This window comes from Orbicella franksi, chromosome 12 (assembly GCF_964199315.1).
Source record: "Orbicella franksi chromosome 12, jaOrbFran1.1, whole genome shotgun sequence".
NCBI lineage: Eukaryota > Metazoa > Cnidaria > Anthozoa > Scleractinia > Merulinidae > Orbicella > Orbicella franksi.
This window is the reverse complement of record NC_138156.1, coordinates 4,928,979-4,953,761: the sequence shown is the minus strand read 5'-3', so window position 1 is coordinate 4,953,761 and position 24,783 is coordinate 4,928,979. Positions and strand designations below refer to the sequence as shown.

At 40.7% G+C, this 24,783-nt stretch overlaps 3 protein-coding genes across 4 annotated transcripts in view; 1 reads left to right on the top strand and 2 right to left on the bottom strand.

The window, feature by feature from the left end:
* The window catches only part of LOC145462871 (uncharacterized), a 2,482-nt gene extending 1,047 nt beyond the window's left edge, over window positions 1-1,435 (bottom strand). The window contains exon 1 of the mRNA XM_081446515.1: window positions 1-1,435. This exon is cut by the window's left edge and continues 1,047 nt beyond it. Coding sequence (XP_081302641.1) covers window positions 528-1,382 — 855 coding nt within the window. The 5' untranslated portion in view covers window positions 1,383-1,435 and the 3' untranslated portion in view covers window positions 1-527.
* Window positions 1,436-6,692: 5,257 nt separating this feature from the next.
* Window positions 6,693-8,739, top strand: LOC145462865 (uncharacterized). Its single transcript, XM_081446507.1, has one exon. The coding sequence runs from the start codon at window positions 7,056-7,058 to the stop codon at window positions 8,109-8,111; it is 1,056 nt and encodes a 351-aa protein (XP_081302633.1). The 5' UTR covers window positions 6,693-7,055; the 3' UTR covers window positions 8,112-8,739.
* Window positions 8,740-8,946: 207 nt separating this feature from the next.
* On the bottom strand, window positions 8,947-24,761 carry LOC145462858 (uncharacterized). 2 transcript variants are annotated; one of them, XM_081446494.1, is made up of 23 exons: window positions 24,375-24,761; window positions 22,205-23,364; window positions 21,331-21,397; window positions 20,957-21,018; window positions 20,159-20,416; window positions 19,743-19,909; window positions 19,258-19,345; window positions 18,569-18,731; window positions 18,057-18,182; window positions 17,545-17,658; window positions 15,880-16,229; window positions 15,202-15,390; window positions 14,563-14,666; window positions 14,290-14,383; window positions 13,671-13,844; window positions 13,498-13,567; window positions 13,038-13,149; window positions 12,678-12,848; window positions 12,203-12,368; window positions 11,315-11,455; window positions 10,656-10,729; window positions 9,927-10,122; window positions 8,947-9,369 (listed from the first exon to the last, which is right to left on the bottom strand). In XM_081446494.1, the coding sequence occupies exons 1-23, from the start codon at window positions 24,505-24,507 to the stop codon at window positions 9,232-9,234; spliced, it is 4,317 nt and encodes a 1,438-aa protein (XP_081302620.1). In that variant the 5' UTR covers window positions 24,508-24,761; the 3' UTR covers window positions 8,947-9,231. The 2 variants fall into 2 exon arrangements, with proteins under 2 accessions (XP_081302620.1, XP_081302621.1); XM_081446495.1 differs by having other exon boundaries at window positions 15,202-15,387; window positions 24,375-24,512.
* Window positions 24,762-24,783: the final 22 nt, after the last annotated feature.

Here is a 24,783-nt window from a genome sequence, read left to right as displayed (position 1 = left end):
CAAGTAAAACAATAGCCCAAAGATTGACTAGACATAACCAACTGCAAATAGATGGAAGTCTGGATTCAGTTTAGGACATTACTTTCTCAAGATCTCTCCAGACTACTTTCACAAAAAGAGAAACTGAATATCAACGATGTCATGACTTCGTTACACTATTATTTATAACTACAGCTTGAAGATCGTTACATTATTAGTTGCGTGAAAAACTTGAATATTGTTCTAGTACTAGGTCAACATTTGATGTTTCCGGGAAACCTTCTCCGGGACAAAAACCCGAAGACACCAAGCCGACCCTACTTTAGATCAACATTAAATTCACTCACCCTACTAATGGAGGCTGCATTCTTATTCGCTAGTTGGACGAGCTACAACTGATACAAGGTCTTCTCGCTTTTAAAGTTTGCATTACAGAAGTGATGTATCCATGCAATGCAAGGCAAACTCGTTAGAGTAGAAATATAGCTTTGAATATTCGAAGTTCCATACGCTTCCTCCATAATTTGTAACGATGCTTGGCATAGCGTTCAGACAACGTCATCAGCAACATTCACAGCGGGATTTTCCAGTCTAGTAGCTTGCTCGTCATTTCTCTCCCTTAATGCGATGAAATCATTCCAAGGGAAACAAAACACAAAGCCACCTACAATACCTATTGCTACCACCATTTGAAGGATAATTACGAGGTTATCTGACATAAACGTAACACGGAGAGATGTGGCTTGAATAGCTATAATTGTTCCAAAAAAAACGAGGTACACTAAAAACACAATTGTTTTAATCCTACGTACAGTCTTTGGTTTCGTAGCCATCAACATGAGGGTAGTGGCCACATTCAAGAGAGCCATAGCAATTTTAAACCCGCCGTAGCTGGCCCCGGAGGCTATCCCAATGTTAAAGACAAGCTTATAGCACACAACTTGTACAGTTCCATTCTGGATGGCAGCGGTGTTGCAATCAATGGGATCCCTCGAGAATGTCCTAAAGGCCTCCGAATTCCAAAGATGGTATTCGAAGCAGTCCTTAGTTTTCTCACTGTTTTGCTCGCAACTGTAGGTAACATCGAGCAGTAGTATTTGCCAAAACATCATTGCTACGTTGCCTATCATTAGGAGGCACAGTGCTAAGAGGAAAAAAAATACTTTTGACAAGAGTTCCTGTTCCTCTGTAAGATCTACATCCTTAAATATCCACCTAGTCTCGTCACTGTTCTTTGTTTTCTTCTTGATGATTCCGGAAAAGATGTTGGTGACAACCCAGCGCCTAAAGCGTTCACGACGGGACGCATCATTTCTCCCAACTACGTAAACCACAACACAGGAAACAGTGATGGAAACAATAGCTGGTAATAGGACAATAAGACTGTAGTATATATCCTTCATGATCTTCGATATGTTCAACGATCTTGCGAAGCTGCAACTCCTTGGAAGATTGGCAACGAGACACAAGAGCGACAAAATAAAATTCGATAGCACGTCAGATAAGGTAAAATATGATGACGTCATACTCAAATAGCCTCACCGAGGTTTTCGTCAAGTGGCTTATTACATGGAGCAAACGAGCAAAAGTAAATAAATTTTGATCGTCGAAATTGAGGTTATTCGCAACCGGTTAAAGTCGACAGCGAAAAGATGGCGACTACCGTAGCAAAAACGAAGAATCGCCGGACAGACTACAAACCCCATTAGGGTTTGGTTTCATTAAAAATAACTCCTTTTAGACTTAAAATGAAAATGTGAAACACCATTCTGTGGCTAAATGGTCCCAAAACTTGGAAAATTGTGTAGTACAGAATGTTAAAACCTTTCTGGCCGCCAAGTTATCGATCAGTGATGATTTTATTCGGCTAGCGTGAAGTCATATACAGGCCAGCAAATGATCCCGGCCCGCACATGATGCCCGGGCCGCAGATGATCCCCAAATTGTACCGCAAATGATTCCAGGACAGGAACTGATCCCCATATTGTACTGTAAATGATCCCAGACCGGAAATGGTCGCCACGCCACAGAAGATGGAAGAGTGAGGACTCAGGAATTTCGACAGTGGATTTAAAATTTATACAAACGGCTTTTTTTTTTACTGATATTCAGGAAACCGTGCACATCTGGATTTGATTCCAAAAGGTTAATTGCGTACTGAACTAGTCGCAATAAAGTTCAGGACACGTGAAAACCACAACCATTTATCGCTGGTGTTTGCGGTTTCGTTTTCTCACACTTAATTAATTGGCTTTTTCCTCAGACGATGGCAATAGTGACCGCTGCGCAAGCGCAGTAGTCACAAAAAGCGTTCTTGAGGTGGGGGGGGGGGGGGGGGGCCGTCGATAAAACCAGGAACATGGAACATTCCGGAACATTCCGGAACATCGTATAATTATCATAATTATGCGAAAAATATGTAAAATTAAATTTTTAAAACTGAAATAAACAAAAATAAACTGGTATCAGCTTGAAATATGAAAAGATATTATTGGGGATAGGGGAGTCGGTAGCAGAGGGGTAGGGAGCGTTGGGTATTCATTCAACTGACCACAATGAGTGCAGGATCCTCTCCTTTCCCGCCAATTGGGTCAGGTCGCTTTTCAGCACTCTGTTTTTCAACACAAACATGGACGATTCTGACGATGAATGCCAGGTAATTCATTGCGTCTCCTTTTTTGAACCCTGATTTCTTCAACATCTGAGGTGTTTGTCTGAGCATCATACAGTTTCTTGTTAAGTCAGTATTCATAGCAGTTTTGTCCCCATTCCATCTTCATGTTGCTATTTATCATCCTCAGTTTTCGCGCCGCTCCGCTAGGAACGCCTGGCACTAGGACTCACTAAGTGCAGACTCAGCCTTTCCCGAAGCCCGAGTAACAAGCAAGTTATTATTAATAAACTAGTGGTAATCAAAGATTTATAGGGCAGCGCGTTCAGGCGCGGTTTTCGCATGTCTGGTTTACTTTGGTGGTGTTCGAATGGCTCGATAGAAAACTAAGTTTGATCGAATGTCAGATAACGATCTGCACGTGAATTTGAACTAGCGATGAATAGATTTAAGCCTGCGGTAAAAGTATTTTTGATTTATTAAGTATTAACTCGTACGGGACAATCATTTTCCAAGAGATGTATTTGAACTGTTGGCGACACTTACAATTCAATTTCAGATCGCCAACACTTGTAACAAATATTTCTAGAGACAATAAAGTTCTGACCAGCAACCCCGCAAGAAAGCACGCGCGTCGCCAAATGTTTTTAAATTTTGTGTTTGTATTTGCTTACACTGTCATCAGAGGTCGAGCAGTCCGAACTAGTTTAGACAAGAAACTCGATGCCGAAGAGTTTCTATTTCTATCTCACGGAGAAACTATTTCTTCATGAGAAATCGTGTATACGCATATCTTTGTATTGACGTGATGAATTGAATAAAGAAATCACACTCGTGTACCCATACTTTTAGGTCTGATTAAGGAGTTCGAACGCCGCCACCTGAGTTTTCTGTGAAGAACGAAATCTGGAAATAAAGGACAGTCACGTGATTAAACTGACGGTGAACGACTGAAAGGAAGGGATTACTCTTCTTAGTTGCTAGCCTTCACTCATTGCAGTCACTTTCATTTTTCTTTCTTTTTTCCTTTTTTTATCTTTTTGTTTTGTTTCTATTTTCCGTGCCGATACCAGTTTATTTTTGTTTGATTTAATTTTTTAAAATTTTATTTTACATATTTTTCGCGTAATTATGATAATTATTCGATGTTCCGGGATGTTCCGCAATGTTCGATGTTCCGGGTTTTATCAACGGCCGTGTTTTAAAGTGAAATCAAAATCTTTGAGCTTTTGCGTTGATGTGAAATCAGCATTAAACTGTTTTTTAAGTGAAATGAACATCTCTGCGGTCACGCATTCTTGTGAAATCAACATTTAACTGTTTTTTAAGTGAAATGAACATCTCTGCGGTCACGCATTCTTGTGAAATCAACATTTAACTGTTTCTTAAGTTCGTCGGTACCCTATTTGTACACCTGGGTGGAGAGAGGCACTGTGAGAGTTAAGTGTCTTGCCCAAGAACACAACACAATGTCTCCGGCCAGGCTTCGAACCCGGACCGCTCGATCCGGAGAAGAGCGCACAAACCATGAGGCCACTGCGCCTCCCCTCAATTTCAATATAGAGGGTCATACATCAGGCCACGCTTGGAAGGAGGGGCGAAAGGAAATTCGACTTGCGATGGTCAACGGTTCACTTTGAAAAAGAGGCATGGCTGGGACCGAGAATATCTGTGCACTTGCCTAGCACTTCTTGGGGCTATTCATTTATAGGGTGAGGAGGGAGGGCACAATTTCCAAATGTGACGGGACGGAACGCTGAAAGCTAAGAAACGCTACAAGTGATGAGTTCCAGCGAAGATGATATCTAGAATCAAAACTCTTCCGCTGTCTTGTGGCGAATTACGGAGGAATGTATGGAGTCTACACGACTCTCTCAAGAAAGGATTGTTCTCCAAATGTCTTCTTTCGGTTTCACATGTTCACTGTTGTTTTTGTATCTGCTATCTTCTCTCACCATGGAATACCTCCTGAAATTATCGCATCAAGTCTTCGTCTCAGCAGAGTCCTGTCCCTATCATTTTCCCAAATCATCCCATAAGCGCTCAAACGGAGGCTACACGTCGGCCAGAATTTAACCTGCGATTTTTGTGGAGGCGCGGTGGCCTCATGGTTAGTGCCCTCGTCCCCAGATCGAGCGGTCCGGGTTCGAGCCCTGGCCGGGGACACTATGTTGTGTTCTTGGGCAAGACACGTAACTCTCACAGTACCTCTCTCCACCCAGGAGCATAAATAAATGGGTACCGGCGAATTGTTGGGGAAACCTAGCAAATTGCGGGTGAGGGAGTGACCTGCGATGGACTAGCATCCCATCCAGGAAGTGTACAAATACCCCTTATCGCTTCATGCTATAGAAACCGGGATAACTTCCGGCAGCTATAAGCCAGTCGGCTCCAAGGCTTCACTTTTACTGAATTTGGTGGATATTGCATGGGACTTGGCTATCTGTTTCACTGGCCGCTCCTGTTATGAGGATGTGGCCGATTTTGTTAACAACACTAAGTGAACGCATGTTTCAGCGGTTGGTACGAAAAAGGCTGTCGGTTTTATGCTAGGGACCGGATGCCGTTGGACGTGTGGAGGCTTGACTACAAACCACTCTGAAACTAGAATTCAATTTACCAAGTTGAGTTCTATTTAACATTTAGACCGCGTGTCCGAGTTTGCTTCCTAACTGTGGAACTAAGGCGCAGCCGAGTTGACTTTTGCTCACAGAAAATGAAGACGCGTAATTTAGGATAATAAGGATGGGAATCCTAAAAAAATAATTTCGTGTATTATTAAACAAAAAATAAAGAGTAACTTTTCTCTTTAAGGTCAGAGTACGTGTGAGGCTAACCTTTTAAAAAAAGTGCAAACATGCGTGACGTAGCGCCTTTAAAGTGAGTGTCTGCTAGTGGGAGAGAAGACAGCCCTTGTAAAATATAAATCGCCAAACCCTGGTACAGTCAAACCTCTCCATACGGACACCTCTCTAATACGGACAGTTTCCTATGTACCGACAAAATTCTCTTACATTTCCTCTGAAAAGAAAAAACGTCTATCACACGGACCCTCTCTAAAACGGACAACGGACATTAAATCTCGGCCCTATAGGGGGCAAATTCATACAAATTTAACCTCTTTATTACGGACACTCCAGGGTCCAGGTGTCGATAATTTACGGTATGCACCATTTCCTGTCATTACAGACTTTTTCAATTCTTATATTTCTACAGCAGGAAGGTTTTTTATGTTACTCTAGTTACTGTTCGCTGCACCTGTAAACTATAATACGGTGTGGTTCCTAGGTGCACTATTTCGTTTTGTTCCAAAATTGGTATGTACAGCATGTAACTGAGATGTACAATAAAGTTAATCAAGTTGGATTCAGAAATTCACAAGACACTGACTTTTGGGCCTTATTTTGGTTGATAAACACTCTAAACTGTTAGTACTGACTTAAAAGTTATGTAATCATAGTGACCTCTACAATAGGGACCCCTCTCTGATAAGGACACTTCGCTTTGTACCTTACTTCGGTGTCCGTATTAGAGGTTCGACTGTATTCTAGAATCTTTGCCAAAATTATGTTCGAACGTCAGATAACAGACAACTACGTTGGAATTTTTTTTAATGTTGAAATGCCAGTTCTATATTCTGACCTGTTAAAAACTCGAGCCGTTTAGTTATTACAATTGCGCCAAAACAGTCCATCTGTAAGAGGGAGAGGATAGAGGAAGTGGAGAGAACGATCACCGCCATGGCTCAATCACTTTGGTTATATGTAGACAAGTTGTGAGACTTCAGGATTGGTCGGTTAGATATTAACTTACTCATAACGTGTCTGTTCCTTTGCTTAAGGTATAATGAAAGTTACATTCAAACCAAGTGAAGCGTACCCCTCAAGATTACATTAATGAATTGATTATTTGAATGTTGATCTTGCTAGACGTTAATTTCAAGAGTACAATAATGAATTGATCATTTGAGTATTGAACCCGCTAGTCGTTTTAAGAATATGGCGAACGGGTTCAATATATATTCAAAAATATCAATTCATTATTGCATTCTTCAAGTGATTAGCGGTTTCAATATTCAAATAATCAATTCATTATTGCATTCTTCAAGTGACTAGTGGTTTCAATATTCAAATAATCAATTCTTAATGTAATCTTAAGCTAGGATGCCCCTCACGTTGTTTGACTGTAAGTGCGTTGTGAGTCGTAAATGAGTGATGGCTTCCGCTTTTAAACCAAAAAAAAAAACACGTTATAAATGGGAATGATCATAGTAACTAATTCTGGAGTCAATAAAGCTACCGAGGTAAAAAAGCCCCTTACTTTTGCCCATCGCTTCCGCATCACTTCATTAGTACGCAAGGTTAAAGAGTGGTCACAGCTCACTGGACTAAGACACTAACAGGTAGAGAAAGCAATCGCCAAGGTGTCTGAATTACGCCGTTCGTAAACAGTTCATCATAGAACGATGAAGGAAGGTTGGTACCTGGTTATCGCCGCATTACCAGCTTTGGTAACAGCTTATGGCCCGTTCATGATTCTCCTCATGGTGGGCTATAAGCTGAAACAACTTCGGCGTTGGGTAGCGACCTATGCATTCTACCGCGTCATCCAGGCGAAAGCTGATGATCTCGGAGTCAAGAGATGGTCGTTTAAAGATATCGACCTTACAGACGAGGAGAAGATCTTGTCCAGGGTTATCTGGAGCTTGTTCGCTTTGTTTCTGCTGATGTTTGGCGGTGTAGTGCTATTATTTTATACACTGCTATTTCTTGAGGCAAGCTTCAAGTGCGAGCCCGATAATAAGGACATGGATTGCTTTAAGCACATGATATGGAACTGGGAGACGATTAAGAACTTCTCGAGGGTAGCAGTTGATTGCAACAGCCCAGAAGCAAGGAATGGAACCGTACGGGTGTTCTGTTATGAAATCGTGTTCAACTTCGGCTTAGCCGCGGGTGCAAGCTACGGTTCATTCCAAATAACCATGGCTTTCCTAAATTTGGCAACGACTGCTATGCTGGTGATTAAACAAGCAAAGACAATATGCAAGATAAGACTGTCTTTTGCAGTACTGACCTTAGTTCTTGCGGTTGGGTTCGTGGCTGTTCAAGTGTCCCCTTTATATTCCCATCTGACGGTTGATGACTGGCATTTTGCCCTTCAAGGTATGGTCTCTGTACTGACTGGAAATCTGTTCGTGTTTGCCATGCCTTGGAAGAACCTGATCGCGTTAAAGACATCTGTGGACAGCCATCCATCCACTAGACTGCGAGCAGTCATTCCTTTCAGTTCACCAGGCAGCGATCTCGAAGAAGAGGAAAGTCACGAAGAGGTGGGAGGCCACGTGGAACATGGCAGGAGCGAGCAGCAGGGAAACCACGCAGAGGTGGGAGGCTGGAAGGAGAAAGGCAGGGGCGAGAAACAAAGGAGCCGTACAGACAAAGGAAGTCACAAGGGACAGCGAAGCTACAAGGGACATCTGCAGCAAGTCTTCCAAAATCCTACCGCGGAACCCGTCTGACTGTATGTGCACTTCGTAAGGTGTAGGATTGATGTAAAACCAACGGTATATACATTACTGATCATATAGACGGTATGCGTTTTATGTACGGAGCATGCTTCCTTAGCATTAAGGATACAGCAATGAAAGCGAATAGCCCAAGGCACAGACAGTTTGACTAATTTGCATTATGATACTGCCTGAAGTTTCTGGAAGCATTGTCGCTATAGCGGCATTTCATATTTATCTTGATCTAGAGATCGTAGGCTCTTATAAGTACTATTGATAATATGCTATAACATAATACCAGCATGGTGTTACAGTGGCCTTTTTCCAGTCGTGGTATTGGTTTCCATGCTACTTGTATGACAACGGAATAGATCAGACTCCTTCTCTGGCGTTTCGCACTTCTGCGGCGGAGGAGCCGAATTTCGAGCTACTGGTGACGAACGCGAAGCGTGAGCAGTGCAAGGCAGAGGATAGTATATTTCTGAAATCAGCCATAACAGATAATTTACTTAATTTCGAGTGTTAAAATCCCACTAGAAATTGCGTCTGGCAACAGCAGCAGGCTATAACTATACAATTGTAATCCAATGCAATACGCTCAAGTCCATGGCAACAGAATACGCCCAAGTTAGGAAATAACGGTTAAGTTAGTTTCCAACCCGTGTATTGTAATTACAGGAACTATTTAAATAAAACAACTAAGTGACTCATATATTAGATAGCTGATCTCTCTTGTCAGTGTTTTACGGGTCTACAGACGTTTATAGAGACTTAAAATTTACACTTGGAAAAAACACTCTCAAATATTACCAAAACTCGTTGGTCAAGCTTTTGTATAAAGTAAAGCCTGAAAATCACATTACTTTTATTCACAGATGCATGTACACATTGTCAATCTGGACAAATCGTATTTTTTACCCTTCTTACTTGAAAGATTTGATAAATTATTATTTTTTACAGACTTATCACAAAAAACCGGCCACGCATTCACCAAAGCCGTTACTTCTCATCTTTGGGAGCAATACAAAAATAAGGAAATCCATCGAGTTGTCTTGTTATATCATTTTCTTGCTTTCTTTCATCTACCCCTTTTTTACAGTGTAAGAATTGTCCTCCCTATTTGCAGCGACTGTCATCTGTTCTGGCCGGATGAATCGACAAGGACCCGTCCATCCCGATCTTTAACCCGCATCCGTCCCGTAGCGTAACGGGTCTCAGTACGACCATCGGGATAAACTGTCTTCACTGTGCCGTCAGGATATTCTCTTTTCTAAACAGGATTGGAAGTAAGACATGAGAAAACAGAAAGAAGTAATTGAGAGCTACAGTATTGTACCGTTAGCTCTTTTCCTTTTAAAGCACGTTCTACTTACAGTTCTTTTGAAGGTTACTACAGATTTCTTTTACTTTATTTACTCTATATGAATTTCAAGCATGCTGCCAACTTGTCTTAAGAATTTGCCGGAACCCATTTGGGTAGAGAAACTCACTATCAGAGCAAGAACACATTACAAAGATACCAAACAGCACTGGAGCCCATACCTCTCGCTCTGGACTGCGTTTTACAAGCCACTAAGCCGCCTCTTTGCCACAGTACCATTCGCACAATAGAGCGATTTTCAATTGAGTGTCGAAAATAATCAGTCTTTTAAGTTTTTCTTCGGTTTGAGATTGGCTGAGTAGTCTAATTGGTAAGCAATTGGTTTGGTTTTGGTTTTACGACACTCGGTTGAAAACCACTCCAAAGCAAATTAAAGAACATCATTTTATCGTTAGTACACTCTTCAAAATGCTAGCCTGAAAGAAAAACCTCAAGTTCGCACTTACTTTATAGTACTTGGTGTGCGTTTCTCGTTGTCCGTTTGGAAATTCAACAGTTCTCTCTCCTTCCACGCTCACTTTCTGAATGGTGCCATCACTAAATACACACTCCTCCGCTCCGTTGGGGTATAGGTATTTAATGGTCTGATCAGGAAAAATGATCTCCTTTGTACCATCACGGTAATGCTTTTCAATCTGTTTACTGAATGAACGAGAAACAGAAAACAATTCTGAAGCACAAAAGTAAATGTGCCCTCTCTTCGTCGGCAATTCCGAGGCAGAATAAACTGGGCGTTATACAGAGGTGGTTTTACCGTGTAGTGAGGTTTCAATTTGAGTATAAAGTATAGGTCAGCGATAAGGGATAATGATTGAAAAACGTGGCGCCGTGGAGAGGTGCACATTAACAGGGGATCGACAGCTATTAAGTACAGTGTAACCTCCATAATACGGAGAGCGTAGGGCCCGAGCTGAGTGTCCGTATTCTGGAGGTGTCCGTGTCATACAGGTAGAGAACATAACAATTCTGGATCGTGTTTCTGTGAGATCAATTAACAGGTAAGGTAAAGTCTGCGTCAGACCAGTGGCCTATACAGGGTCCGTAAGGTGGAACATTGACGCAAGGTATTCACTAGTGAAATACATAACACATCAATTCAGTAAGTATAATGTTAAATTACGGCATTATATATACCACAGATATCTGATAGATCTTTCCAAAATATAACTACAAACCTGGGAAACTGAAGAACCTCCAGTCCGTCAGGGTAAGTGGTATGTGTTGTTTGCGCGTCGGAGTAATAATAGATCTAATTGAAGAATGAGAATTATTAAAATGCAGTCAAGACGTAAATGAACAGTGTCCGAAGCACCTGGCTCACTCGGCTCCCGGCTGTTTTTTTCCGGTATCCCAGCAATAAGCCTTCTCCGCTTCAGTGTTTACAGAAAATCTTGACGTCTCTTATTGCGAGCTACCGCCATCAGCATCCCACGAAATTCACTAGTGAGGGGGCGCATAACAAGGGCAACTACTTTTACACATTATCACCTATTACCAAGCCCAAACGTCCCCTTTCAATGACAGTATATCTACCTAACGAAGCACTAAGTTTGTTCATTTCTCACACAGAGAAATGGTTAAGAAACCCGGTAAACATCAAAGAAGCAAACAAACAGGCTAAGATTTATGTTGAAAGGTCCTTGACCCTGACTATGCATGAATTACATATTCGCAATTTTTCTATTGGTTAGTTGTAAGGCACACATGACCACCTTTTATATATTGCCAGGTTTCGTGCAGGGTAAGTCCCCCAAAACAGCCAACAAAAACATATAACAAAAAACTTTGCCAGATTTCTTAACCATTTCCCTCTATTATCTATGGTTTGCCTTACCACTCTCTGGTCCGGCATAATTTGTTTGATGTCTCCATTGAAGAACGTGACGATGACAGTTTGACCGTCAACGCTGATGTCTTTTCGTGTGCCGTTTGCGAAAGTAATCACGCGAGAACCATCAGTGTTCACTTTCTCGACCTGAAACCGAATCAGTCTCCAGATCAGAATCCAAATTCTTACTGTTGTTTTCATACAGTTTCTTTAATCATTCTGAGGAGAATTTAGCTTTTAGTCTAGACATTTTTTTCTGAGTTGGTTAACTCCTTTATACCTCCAACACGCCTGATTATATTTGCTGAGACATAACATTGGGAAGTATCAAATTAATCACTGCTAAATCCTGTTAACTGCCAACGTCGTTGGTTCTCTCCTAAATTGTTCAGATCACAACGACCCCAAATGTTTCCTCCAGCCTTCAATGATATTAAATCAGCCGTGTTAAATTATTTCAATTTCCCCTGACTCAAAACAAAATTCCCTGACTTTTCCCTGACCTTGAATAATTATTTTTCCCCGACCATTTCCTGACCTGTGGCAACCCTGTGTATGCAGAAACCATCGAAATCGTAGACAGTAGTTTAACGAAGCTACGTCACAATTTGCGAGTATTGAAAAGTTTAGCCTCAATTTTTCAAATTTGTCGTTTGTAATCCGTGTCAATCTTCTCCATCCTTAGCCCTCCTTGTTCCTTTATGGTTTATCATTATCTCTTTGGTGTTTTTCTATCTTATTGAACTGTTATTTTCAGGTGTCCTACCATTTAAAGGTAATTTTGTATGTGGCCAAAATAACTCAAAATACCGTGACTGAGCTACTTTAAGATCTAAAACAGAAACATTGTCGTTAAAAGATAACCATTCACAAACGAGCACGTTTACTATATACCTTTCCATCAGGATGCATTATTTCTCGAGGATCTTGTCTCGTTGTTCTCTCATTTAAACTGACGCTTTCTCTTGGGTCACTTTGATCATTTTTCTCTTCATCCTGGAAATGGACGTTTCTTTTTAGTTTTTCACTGCTGTCCGGAGTCTTGCTTCTACGTCGTGGGCTGCCAAATATAAAGAGGAGAATTAGCAAAGGAAATAAGCACCTTTTAGAGCGAAAATTAAGCTGAGTAAACTGACTTTTGGTAAGCTCAATTCTTCCACCGCTCGACGGACGCGTGGGATTGGGCAATAAACATTCCATGCCGCTGACGTAACTCTTCAAAGATGTTTCTGATTGGCTGATGCCCGATTTTGAATTGCACGTCATCTCTGTAAGAGACTACGTCATCACGAAATGTCTCTTACGCGGGAAAAGAACTGAATAGTCAAGGAGACGTCGGTTTTTATGCTACAAACTTTAGCACACTGACCTTCGTTTAGATTTCCGGATTTCCTGTGTAACATCTTCTTGAGACTTAGCCATAGAGCTTATTTGAGAGTTCTCTTCGTTTGATTTTGAAAGGATATCGGTTAAAGCGTCTTCCTCTTGATGAGGCGTCCTGGCTTGATTGTTGTTTGTATCAATGCTGGCAACGAGAGGCCTAAAACAGAGTTAACATAAAAGTATTTTATGACTGGTCTGTTTACAAGCTCGGAAACTGTTACCAAACATGGAGTAGAGGTACTTTGCGTAAGTAAACTATTTAGTCCATACTCCTAAGCCACACCCATGACCCTTTCATTAAGGTACACACAGCAATAGTAATTTATAGAGGAAGACGAGGCGTCACCTGTTCCCAGGATCAACGGTAGCATTTTCCGGAGTCGAACTGGGAACTGCTTCGACCAAAGCTGGTCTCGAGGGAGGTGATCGGTGACGCAGTGGAAGCCTGGGTCCTGATTCTACGGAAAACAAAATGAAACAGCTGGTTTTCAAAATGCCTCTAAACAGATGGCAAGGTATCAAGTTAGAGAGTTTCTTTTACGTCACTGACCAGTTAATTATCACGCCTAGTTAAGGGTAATAGTGCTCTAGTAGAGAAACCCGATCACGTGCATATATAGGACCAATAAAAAAAACCCAAACGTGAAACCCACCAATCAATGAGCACAATTCGAAGGTGTCTTGCTTCAGTTGCAGGTAAGCGGCGCGAAAGTCGACCTCTGTACGGTACAAATTGCGTCCAAAATTTTCTTTCTGAAGGGAGGGGGTTTGGGGAGAGAGACGCTTCTTATGCTAAATGGCGTTACCTTCTTCAGTTGTCTTGGCAGTCTTTCGTTGTAAAGGTTTTTTCGGTCTTGAGTCCATTTCTTCTTTTAACTGTTGACAGAGAAATAGTTCTTTAAAACTGTCGATGCCAGGTACTTTCGTATTCAAAGACCTACGCTGTTACGTAACTCGGTATTAACAGTTCTAACTCTACCTTGGCCTGTTCATCTTCTCTCCACTGTTGCAGTCGATAGTGCTCTAACAGCTTCACTTCCTCTTGAAGTTCTTTGTTTTGTTGCTCCAGGGCTTCGATCCTCTGTCGGTTACGCGTCGACGTCGCTGACCAACGTGACTCACGCCGCTTAAGTTCTTCCTGTAACTCTGCTACCTAACGAGAGCAGATCAAACGAATTTTATCAATTCTGAAACGAATTGTCTCTAAGTACAGCAAGATCCAGCTCCATAAATTCACTTTCAAACAGAGACGTTGCTCGTTTACAGTTGACTATACTGTTGTTGGTCTTTGAAACTAAGGAAACTTAAACACATGTGATATCCTTAAATTTGGTCCGGTCTAACCTTTGGCATCGATTGCTAACTTTTTCCTTTCACAAAGACAACAGTACGTTAGTTTTACACAAAAACTTTGGTTGAATTCCTAGTATGACTTTCACTTTTAGAAGAGGGACAGAAAGAGGCAAGGTGGAGCTCATGGGAGGAAGCGAGGACGACCGTAGCAGATCGAGAAAAGTGGAGGACCTCTGTAAAGGTTCTATGTGCCACTAGGCACGAGGAAGATCGGTAACAGGTAACATGACTTTGGCTTTCTTTACCTGTCCACGCAAGCTCTCGATTTCATCGCGTTCCTTCTTGTCTGGCATTGAACGGGCGGCTTTTTGGTATTTTTCAAACACTCTTCGTTCACGGCTAAAAAGTAAAAGTTGGAGATTTCATTTTGAGACATTTTCAGACTTGAGAGATTCTTAGTCATTAAGCCCTCAACCTGAACGACAACAACATCGGACGCACCATAAAATCAAAAATACCTGGAATGCATATCGAACGTTTTTTAAAACAACAACAACAATAATAACATCAACAAATACCGTAACTTTCGAAGTTCTTCTTCTCTGAACTGTTCTAATCGTTCAAGTTCCTCTGTTTTCTGTTTCTCAAATGCGGCAATCTCAGTTTGAAGTTGTTTTAAGCCCTGCAAAAAAAAAACAAACCGTCAATACAAAGTGCAACGGCAACAAATTCACACACTGAGTGAATTTGTTGCCGTTACAACAAAAGGGTTGACATGGTATACACAATTCTGGGATTTAAGCAAGCTCAAATGTCTCCACGAAGACCTCAAGCAAACAGTGGTATAAAGTAAGAAAAAAATGTTAATTCACTCGTAAACGCTTTAGCTGATAAAGAATTAAAATAATGGTGATCCAAATAGTTCATTGGGCAGCGTGGCACAGTGTAACTAGTTCAAAAGTTTTAGCAATAGTACCAAAAAGTCAAATATTTCGCATACGTTTCGAGTCTGGCCCTTCTTCAGCACTAAGTTTTGAATCATTCCAAGCCCGAAACGTATGCTAAATATTTGACTTTCTAGCACAATTTAATTTACAATTAATTTTAGAACTTATCACCAATTTACTTCTCTTTTAAGATGTACCTTATTTGTTTGTTAATGACTTATTTTTTCTGCTCGTCTTAACAGAGTAACAAAGCGTTTCCTAATGTCTCACCTCTTCTCTTTCAGTTCTCATCTTGGCCAAAGCTGCGTTTTCGGTTCTAAACTTGTCAATCTCAGTTTCCAGTTCTTTGAGTTTTTCCCTCACTGCCATACTCTGGATTGTATCTACAGACTCCTCCTTCTTCTCTTTTCCGGTCTGGGTCTTAGGAATCTCGTTGTCTGCCTGTTTACTAGGAGGCTGCTGCAGTGAGACAGGCAACAAAGGTTTGTACAACTGACACAAGATTACACGCCCAAAGTTAAACAGCCGGGCTACAGGCCTTATCAAAGATAGAATAGTTTTATTGTCACAAGCTTGTCCATCGTCTCTTGTTGGAAGTGAGAAAGCAGAAGAATACCAGAGTAAAATCTTAACATCTCGAAGAGAACGGTTCCAAGCTTTTCGTGTAACCTGACTCGCATCGTTGTGACACCAAAATTGTTGCACCAAAAACTGCGAAGCGCCACATCTTGCAATCAACATGTCCCGAAATTTCCTCACAGAAGAGTAACCTACGGTTTACAACAGTTGCTTCAACGCTGCAAAGCATTTTTATGTAGAACTTGTCGCAAATTGTCTCACAACGGGCCAATGTCACAACGAAAATTGCAAGGCATTTAGCAGGAAGCTTGGTTTATTGTAACAGCACCTCTAGTCATCAGGAATAGCTTTTAATATTTGAATACTTACAGTAACTTTTTGCTTTGGTTTCATCTGTGGAAACAGCTTGGTAACCAGGGCAGATGTTGGTGGTGTTGAGGCCACCAGCCCATCAGCTCCACTGCCGTCAGCCTCTGTGTTCCATTGGCGCCGACCACCCTTCATGTGTGCAGGCGGGGTGGAGGTTACAAGAGGGAAAATGTCACTGATTGTTACATCGCTGTCATCGTCATCAGAATCCGAATCATCTTCCATGTTTTTCTTCATAATCTCAGTGCCTGTACCTGCTTGCTTCTTTATTGCACCCCAGGCCTCCTCGTCATCGAAGTCATCCTCGATCGCAAGTGATGAAGATGGATCAAGGTACAAAGGAGCTAGGACTATTTAAGAACAACATCATGGAAAGAACCCGATGTTGATTAGGGGGTCCAGAACAGTTCAGAAGTCTATCTAACTAAAGGGAATTTCGTGAAAACTTAACTCTGTTATCTTGGAGAGGCAACATCTTGAGAGATTTAAAGCGCCACTATGATGAAATTCTCGATATCCATTTCTTTACATTTTCGTACACATTAGGTCTTTCCTAGATATCTTGCCAAATTTCAATTTTCTACGAACATTAAAACTCGTGGTTTATGAACCTTAATTTCCGAGAATTTACGGCCGCCATTAATTTTCCTTGTTCCAAGTCTTGGTTGAAAATTTGAGAAAATGACGTCATTTTCTCAAAAATACCGCACGGGTTGAAATTATGATAACTATTAATGTAAAAAATTGCACGAATATACGAGCCAAAGTTTTTGTTATTCTTTATGCGATTTGCTGTGCTAATTGTTATTATAATTTCACCCGTGTGGTATTTTTGAGAAAATGACGTCATATTCTCAAATTCTCAACCAAGACTTGGAACAAGGAAAATTAATGGCGGCCGTAAATTCTCGGAAAGAAAGGTCCAAACGACATGAGTTCTAATGTTCGTAATAGATTGAAATTTGGCAAAAAATTTAGGAAAGACCTATTGTGTGCGAAAATGTAACAAAATGGATATGGAGAATTTGATCATAGTGGCACTTTAATTGTCAATTTTGTCATTATTTTGTCGAAATCGAGTCAGTTAATTTTCGTGATTTCATCGCACAAAGAAAAAAAGCAACTAAAGAAGACTAGAAACTAAAGCAAGCAAATTGCTGTGCATGGATAGATTGACTTTGCAGCAGCCAGTGAATGGACAGTTCCGATGAACTGAATAAAAAATGTAATGAGGGATAAAAAGGTGATATTTCATGTTACAGGACATGCACTGACAAGTAACCTTTGCACATACCGGTTTATGAAATTTGCAGACCGTAGACTGCACACTGCAGCAGTCTTCAGTCTGCAAATATCACACACCCCTCGCATACTAATCCTCATAGCACCTTTACTCATGAGAGGCATCTGAGTGTCAATCTCTGTAGTGTTCCAGACTAGCTGTTACGTGCGCGTGAAGAATGATCATTAAATGCCAGCAAAGCTGCTGTCTCTGTGATTGGTTGCAAACAATAACGGTACACCGACTCGTATAGACCTTCGTCATCGATCCTCTTCAAGCTAAGTAGCACATAACTCAGATGCCTCCCTCGAGAGTGGAAAGAATTTAGAAGCGAGACGTGCTTTACTCAAGCTATCAAATATGTCACTAAAATCAAGTAGAACCTTTGTACTGCTCTCCAGTTGTTTGCCTTTTGTCATCCTGACCTTCATCAAGTTCTAAAGCACCGTCCAAACTCATCTCCTGTAGTGTAATGTCACTGCCCTCATCTTCGCTTTCTGTGTTGGAGAACAAAGAGAGATACAAGGAAGAACACCAGTTGTAACTAAGAATGTATTTTCATTTTTGCAACACGCTAAAACGCTTTTATTCATTCACCGCATACGGTATCAATACATTGCTAAAGAGAGAGATTATCAGAGGAAATAAGGAGATCAACAACTTAAACTCGGTTTGTCTGCAAAACCCGGTGACCTGACACAACTTAAATCGAAAACAAAGAAAACTTTCATGAACTTTCTGCAAAACGCGGAGGTTGTCTTCGTAAGGATTGAGATTTCTTCTGAAAATGGAAGCCACTTAATTGTAAAACCATGCAGCCTGCTGTTGTTTCACCACAATTTTAATCCTGCAAACACATTTTAAGCACTCTGCATCTCAAACATGAAACATTTACCATTCTCCTGTAGTTCATTCATGCTACTCTCCATAACTGTGTATCCAGGATCATCAACTGATAAAGCTACTTTACCATCTCCACTGCCATAACCTGTATCAACAGGACTCAGAATTCCTCCTGGACCTGCAAAGCAGACATTGAAGGTTAACTTAGCATTTCTGGCCAATACAGGAGTGAATGTAGAGGTAGGCGTACACGGCACAAGTTGCCGTGGGTGGTGGCATTACACTAAGTGAGCACTCTTAGCGAGGAAAATGTGGTACACTTGGCCCCAGTTGTTTGAAGGCTCTACAACGCTATCCACCAGACAAATCGCTATCCAGTGGGTAAGTGTTAACAAAACAAACCACGCTATCCACTGGATAGTGACTTATCCGGTGGATAGTGTTACTAGTATCCACCTTTTGAACAACCCGGGCCTGCTGTAAAAGCACGTAAAGTAAATACTATAATATACTGAAACAAAAATGTTTAGCTTTGACTTAAAATGTGAAATCTGAAATGTGTACCTCTGCTATCAACACTTTGTCCACTGCTAACTTTTTTACTGTCCTGCACATTTCCTCGAGCTTTGGCCAACACTTTGACCACCACAGAGGAGTTAGATGAGAAGGAGGCATTTGCAGCAGCTTGCTCTAAAAGCTCAAATTCTTCCAGCTCTTCTTCTTCCAACTGGATGGGAAAATATCAAGGTGCACATCTCTCAGTCACAACTTACAGAAATTCATAGAACACATAAATGTTATTCCTATCATCTGATACTTTTACTTTGATTGTGTCAGTGAGAGAAAGCCATGGTTCAGTGTGCACACCAAGTAATGCCTCATAATCCTGGGTTAGTGGATTTTGCAGTCTGTCTAGAGTATTCTGTCCTTTGGGACTTAAAAGTCGCTATGTGAGATTGACCTACAGGCATAGGTACAGCTTGCCCTAAAGAAAAATTGACTTCTTTGCACAGTGTAGTCTAAAGAGTGACATTTTCCACTTGCAATTAAGGGGGCAAAACATTACCTTATGTTCAGCTTTATGCAATATTATCACTCAACGCCAAAATTAACATACTGTTTTGATACTGGCAGTTTGAAAAATCTGTCACACAGGTCACAGGAGGAAAAACTGTCTGATGTTCACCAGTCTGACTCTGCGGGACTTCTCAGTTGTTTTGAACAGGGTTCCTTTATTGATATTTATTCTGTACCTCTTGTTTTTCCTCCAACTCTTTTAATCTCATTTGAAATGAGGCATCAATACTATTGAGCAAACCAGGTGGATCACTCTCCTCAGCTCTATTGGATAAGGTGCAAACAAAATACAGTTAAATACAAACCAAATATGTGTGCTGGAGTAAGTTTGACTGCCAGATTGTAAAAAATTGTGTCCAAATAAAAGTTCTAAGGCTAAGTTAGATTTGAGACAAATTCTGGTGAGTGCTGTCTCTCCTTGATGTTGGGCAGTCTGAGGGTTCTCCAGGGAGTACCCAGGGTGGCCAGGATGTCTTGGGTGGTGAGGGTGGTGGGGTGGCAAGGGTGGTGAAGGTGGTGAAGGTGGCAAGGGTGGCAAAGATATTAGTTTTTAGAATTAATGACTTTGAATTTCAGTTTTAACAGCCAATGTTAACACTGTTCTGTAGCACGCTAGCTTACAACAGTTTTAAACCCGTGGTCAATTGGCAGTTGATGTTACCTTGGTTTCATTATCATAAGTTTGGAGGCTGTTGTTTGGGCTTCTGAAGTAGCTACTTTGGTTTTTGGGGCATTAGAGACTTGGAATTGCTGTGGCTTCCTCAATGTGTTTGCTTGAGTTGCTGCTGTCACGACCTGAGGACTCCGAGATGCCACCTTTCGAGTTACCTGTGAAAGATTAAGCCAATCAGAAAAAGTGTTTGAAGCTAAAAAGTGTCTTAAGCTAGTCTTTAAACTCTTTAAACTATGTTCTGTCTGTCTTTCACTCTCCCTGAATTTAGTCCCTGAAAAAAACCATGTTTACCATAAAAACAACAATTGTTTTTGGTCCCCACAAGGTTTTTCTTTTCAATAATCAGTACATGTATTTCACACCAGAGACGGATGGTCTCTGAACTTATGAGAAGTTCAACTTACCCTGGTCTGTGCCACAAGACCTCCACCAGTCACAATTTGTTTATCATTTCCTTGAGATGAATTACCCACAGCATTACCAGTCTTCTTTTCCTTCCTCTGCTGTACAGATGCAAACTGGCCAGCGGATTCCTGACTCTGAGCTCCTGTCTTATTTGAAGCCGATTTTCCTTTAAATCTTGCAAGTCCTTGGCCTTTCCTTAGAAATGTTCTCTGAGACTTTTGACTTGCATTTTGGGTGTTTGTGTCTGCTTTGGAAGCCTTGATCAGATCACAATATAACAATTTGAATACCATTAGGCTTATAAATTATTTCCTCAAACTCATTAACAATTTGTCAACTTTAAACAAAGGACATCATGACTGTGATGATGTTTGGATTTCTGATCTTAAATAGCATGGATTCTACAATTTTATTTCTCTGTTTTCTCCTTAGTTTTAGTTTCAACTGAGAGGATACATGTATATCAAGCATGAAAGACAGTGTTTGAACACATTTCCAAACACCTCAAAGATCATCGTTTTGTCAACTCTCTTTTTGGTGTTTGGAATTGTGGCCAAACTCAATTTTTTGGGTTTGATATATTACGTAATACTTAGAGCTCTACTGAATAAAATTACACAAGACACGATATGTAATCGAACAATTCACTGCCTAGTCATCCAAAGGGTTTGTTTGTTTGAGGCTATCATAAAGGCAGATGTTGATGAATCAATTAATCTAGCCAATATGCACATGCACTACATGCCTACAATGCTAGTACAAACACTCTGAAAACATGTACAACATGAAGCACTAACCTCGTCAAGTCTGAGTTGCTGTTCTAAGAGTTCCTCAAAAGTCTTGGCAGAGGATGCACCTCCTGGAAAAAATTTAAGGAGAATTTGTTGAGCAAAGAAAGTAAAAAATAAAGCTTCATGTAAAAGGATGACCTGGTGTAGCCTTAAAGTTACTGTCATACATATTACAAAAACTTTTCCAGAGAGTCTTATGACTGGATTCAGCAAATTCAGTAATCAGAGTAGAATTCTGGGCTCAAATTCTAGTGTACATGAACTAAGCAAGCCATAAGCTTAGTTGATATCCATGCTTTTGGTACATTAAGATTTCATTGTGCACCAAAACAATTCTTAGTTGTGCCCTAACAGAAACAATTTCACAAGTTTGTATATACCTATGCCTGGCTTGATGGGTATTTCATCATCTACTTCAGTATTGCTTTTGTCCAAGTTCTGTTCATTCTGATGAGAACAAAATTGACATATGATCTATATTGGTAATTACATGCCTGTACAGTAAATAATCATTTCATGAAAAAGACAAACTGGCATAAATATTCTTCATTGTTATTTGATTTCCTTTATTTCACCTCAGTTCCATTTCTGCATGCTATTTTTTTCTTGTGGGAGTACACTCATGGGAAAAGGACTATCCAGTTTACTCCAGTCCAGTTAAAGTAAATTAATTTATAGCTTGCAGCATGTGATGTATTGAGCCATATGTAGCAGATATAAACCAGATACTCTTAGGCTCACACAATAAGATGGGTTATTTTAATAACCAACTTCTTCCATCTAGTAGTATGTGTATATCAAAGGTCATCATCCCAGTGAGGAGAATTTGTCCATGCGGGGCTTTCATTAAGTTTTGGTCACCTCTAGCCTTGATCCTTACACCTGAACCATTAGCTTGTTCAGGGGTTTCATTCAGGCCAGGCCACCATGCAAAGTGAGTACATGTTGCTGGGTGGGTGATTTTGCCTGCCTGGTATGAATATCTAGAGGAAAGTTTTTCTTATGATAAAGTTCAGTTTAAAGAATTTTGCCTACCTGTGAAAACCAGTTGCCTTCCCGCTGAAAACATTACTGAAACCCCTGCTTGTTACTTTGTGGGTGAATTGTATTAACAAAAGGTACTATTTCATCCGTAACATCAACTTGGGCCTATCAAGCATCCTCAACCATAGCAGATGTTACAGGTTATGGCCCTTAATGACAGCCCTGCCATAAACATGTATGTTTAGTACATCAGAACCCGAGAAAACTCACCATTCCTTCTACATGCACATCTTCAGGATGAGGTTCTAATTCTATTACTGTTGCATTCCTTTCACTGGTTTCTTCTAATTCTTCCTCAGCTTCTGATTCTTCATCCATTTCTTTTTCCTCTTTTTCTTCATCGCTCTCATTCACACCCACCTCTGGTTCAGAATCATAGAGAGGGTAAACACCACTCATAGCATCAGCTTCAGATTGTTCATCAATCTGAGAATCAGCATCAGCCAGGCCTTTTACCTCAGCATGGTGACTCCACAATCTTTCAAGTTCCTGTTTCATACCTGGACTTTTGTTACACTCAAGAGCCGTGTTAGTCTCCCTGGCATTGACTTCAAAATGGCTTTGACTGTCTCTTCCAGGGTTATACCCCACTCCTCTTAGCTCCTGAGATGAAACTGGAATCTGAGAACTTGAAGGAACTTCAATCATTCCATTATAGTTCATACCTGCATAGGGCATGAGTCTGTTTGAGTTTGCTGAACCAGACGCAGGCTGCCCTTGCAAAGGCACAACCTTTGGACCAGAAGAAAGGGGAATTGTACCCAAGGGAAGGCGATAATTTGATGAGTTCCACATCATTGGATAAACTGTCTTGTTAAAAGAAGCTAAACTTCCTTCAAGCTTTTCTGTGGTTCCATTATACTGCTGAGAACCAAACTGTCTCATTTGGAAATCTGAATCTCCTTGACTCATTACAATAGGTGGTGCAGAAGATGTAGGTATAGATCTAAGTAATACATTTGAATGATGTCCTATAGGTTCATTATTTTCAGCTTCTGCTCTTGTCATCATATTTATTGGCATCTGTGCCCCTGCTTTCTGTTGTGGATGACTCTGTGCAGTGGTTGGACTCATAGTATCAGCCTGACTTGAAGTCTTTACTAAGTTTGGAGAGCGCACTGTCACACTTGAAGTTGTTTGCTGTTCTTGAAGTCTCTTCTGAGCAGCCAAGATGCTCTGGAGTTTATTTTGTTCCATCTTCAACGTTTCCATTTGTTGCTGTTGTTGACGGAACATACTTTCTTGTTGTTGTTGTTGCCACTGGCGCAGTTTCCTAAACTTCTCCAAAAGTTGCACCTGATCATGAGGTTTTTGGATCTGTGGCTGCGCTGCCATGTTCCTGTCCTTTAAAGGTTGCTGAGATTTTGTTACTAACACAAGAGAAGAAAAGACGTGTTTTTACAATAACATTCTCCAGGGCTGTGCTCTAGAAGTACTGGGTGCCACAAGCAACTACCTTTTGTCTTTGGACGACTGAGAAAACTTACTTTTTTCATATAAGGTCAAGTGCTGGGCACCCAAGATTTCATGGTTAGGAACCTTTGGACTCCTTGTAATTTTTCTTAGACCACAGCCTTGGTTTTCTTTAACATTTTATATCAGTCTAACTCAGCTCATATCCAAAATGGAAAAGAGGGTAAAAGAAAATATTGCAATGAAAAAATATTATCGGCCATTACTAATTCATTTATTTAAAGAGCCAGGTCTGAAATCAGGTATGGATTATAGTATTCAGGTATGACAATGGATATGAAAAATGATGTATTTTAGTCTGAAAATAGGTAAGAATTTGGAAAACCTTGCAACAAACTGACCAACCATCCCCAGGAGAACCCCACCCCCTAAAAGGTCTATGGTTGCCACCCAAGGAAAAAAATACTTGACTTTTCTCAGACCATAACATATTAATCACACAATTTTCACTGATCATAATAAGACTGACCATGAATGCTCTTCTCTCTTAGTGTGCGTTACTTTAAGAAAATCCAAGATTGGATTCTTACATCAGAAAACGGATTTTGCGTTTCTTTTCTAAAGAGATCGGATCATGGTGCGTCAAAGGAACGGAAGAATCCACTTTAGGGAGGGATTCTCTGGTTCCTTTGATACCCCATGATCTGGGTGATCTTGGATTAATCTGTTAAGAAGAGAAACAAAAAAATCCGTTTTTGGATTTAAGAATCCAATCTTGGATTTTGTTAAAGAAACGCATCCTTAGGGAACGAAAATCGTGGATATTGACGAGCAGTGTATCAAATATCGATAAGCGCCTCATCGATTTCATCGATAGAATTGATCACGCGAGGCATGCCATTTTACAAATTACATTTGAGCCTAAGTTAAGCAAGTTTTGTCTAAGTTTAATCATATGTGAACCTACCTCCTGCCTGAGGAACGTAGTTTAAAATTGCGTTGCCATCCTGCGCATTTCTGTCCTTTCCATCTCTAGTTAGAGATGGGTTGTTCTCCTTTTGATTAATAACACCAACGTCTATCGTTTTAAAACGTTCCATGCTTTACACATTCCCTTGTCTGTAGAGTTCAAGAAGTCGTCCAACATCCCAATACGTCCCTCAGTGCATTCAAGACCATGCAAACACGTGCATATGTTCGCCAGTTGTTCAGCGATTTCGATCGCAAACAAAGTGACCCATCCAGAAGCTAATTCGCATCTTAAAAGTGAATTATTGGACGGCTAATAAGCATTTTTAGCTACGGTAACAATAGTGAATGATCAAAGCGAAACCATTGTAATTTCTACGGAGGAACGCGCCATTTTTCAAGTTTAG

Coding starts and splice junctions, on each gene's coding strand:
- LOC145462865 (XM_081446507.1), top strand. CDS start 7,056: ATGAAGGAAGGTTGGTACCTGGTTATCGCCGCATTACCAGCTTTGGTA.
- LOC145462858 (XM_081446494.1), bottom strand. CDS start 24,507: ATGGAACGTTTTAAAACGATAGACGTTGGTGTTATTAATCAAAAGGAG. Junction 12,369..12,677: donor ATCCGGAAATCTAAACGAAG/GTCAGTGTGCTA, acceptor TATATTTGGCAG/CCCACGACGTAGAAGCAAGA. Junction 10,123..10,655: donor GAGGTTCTTCAGTTTCCCAG/GTTTGTAGTTAT, acceptor TCGTTCATTCAG/TAAACAGATTGAAAAGCATT.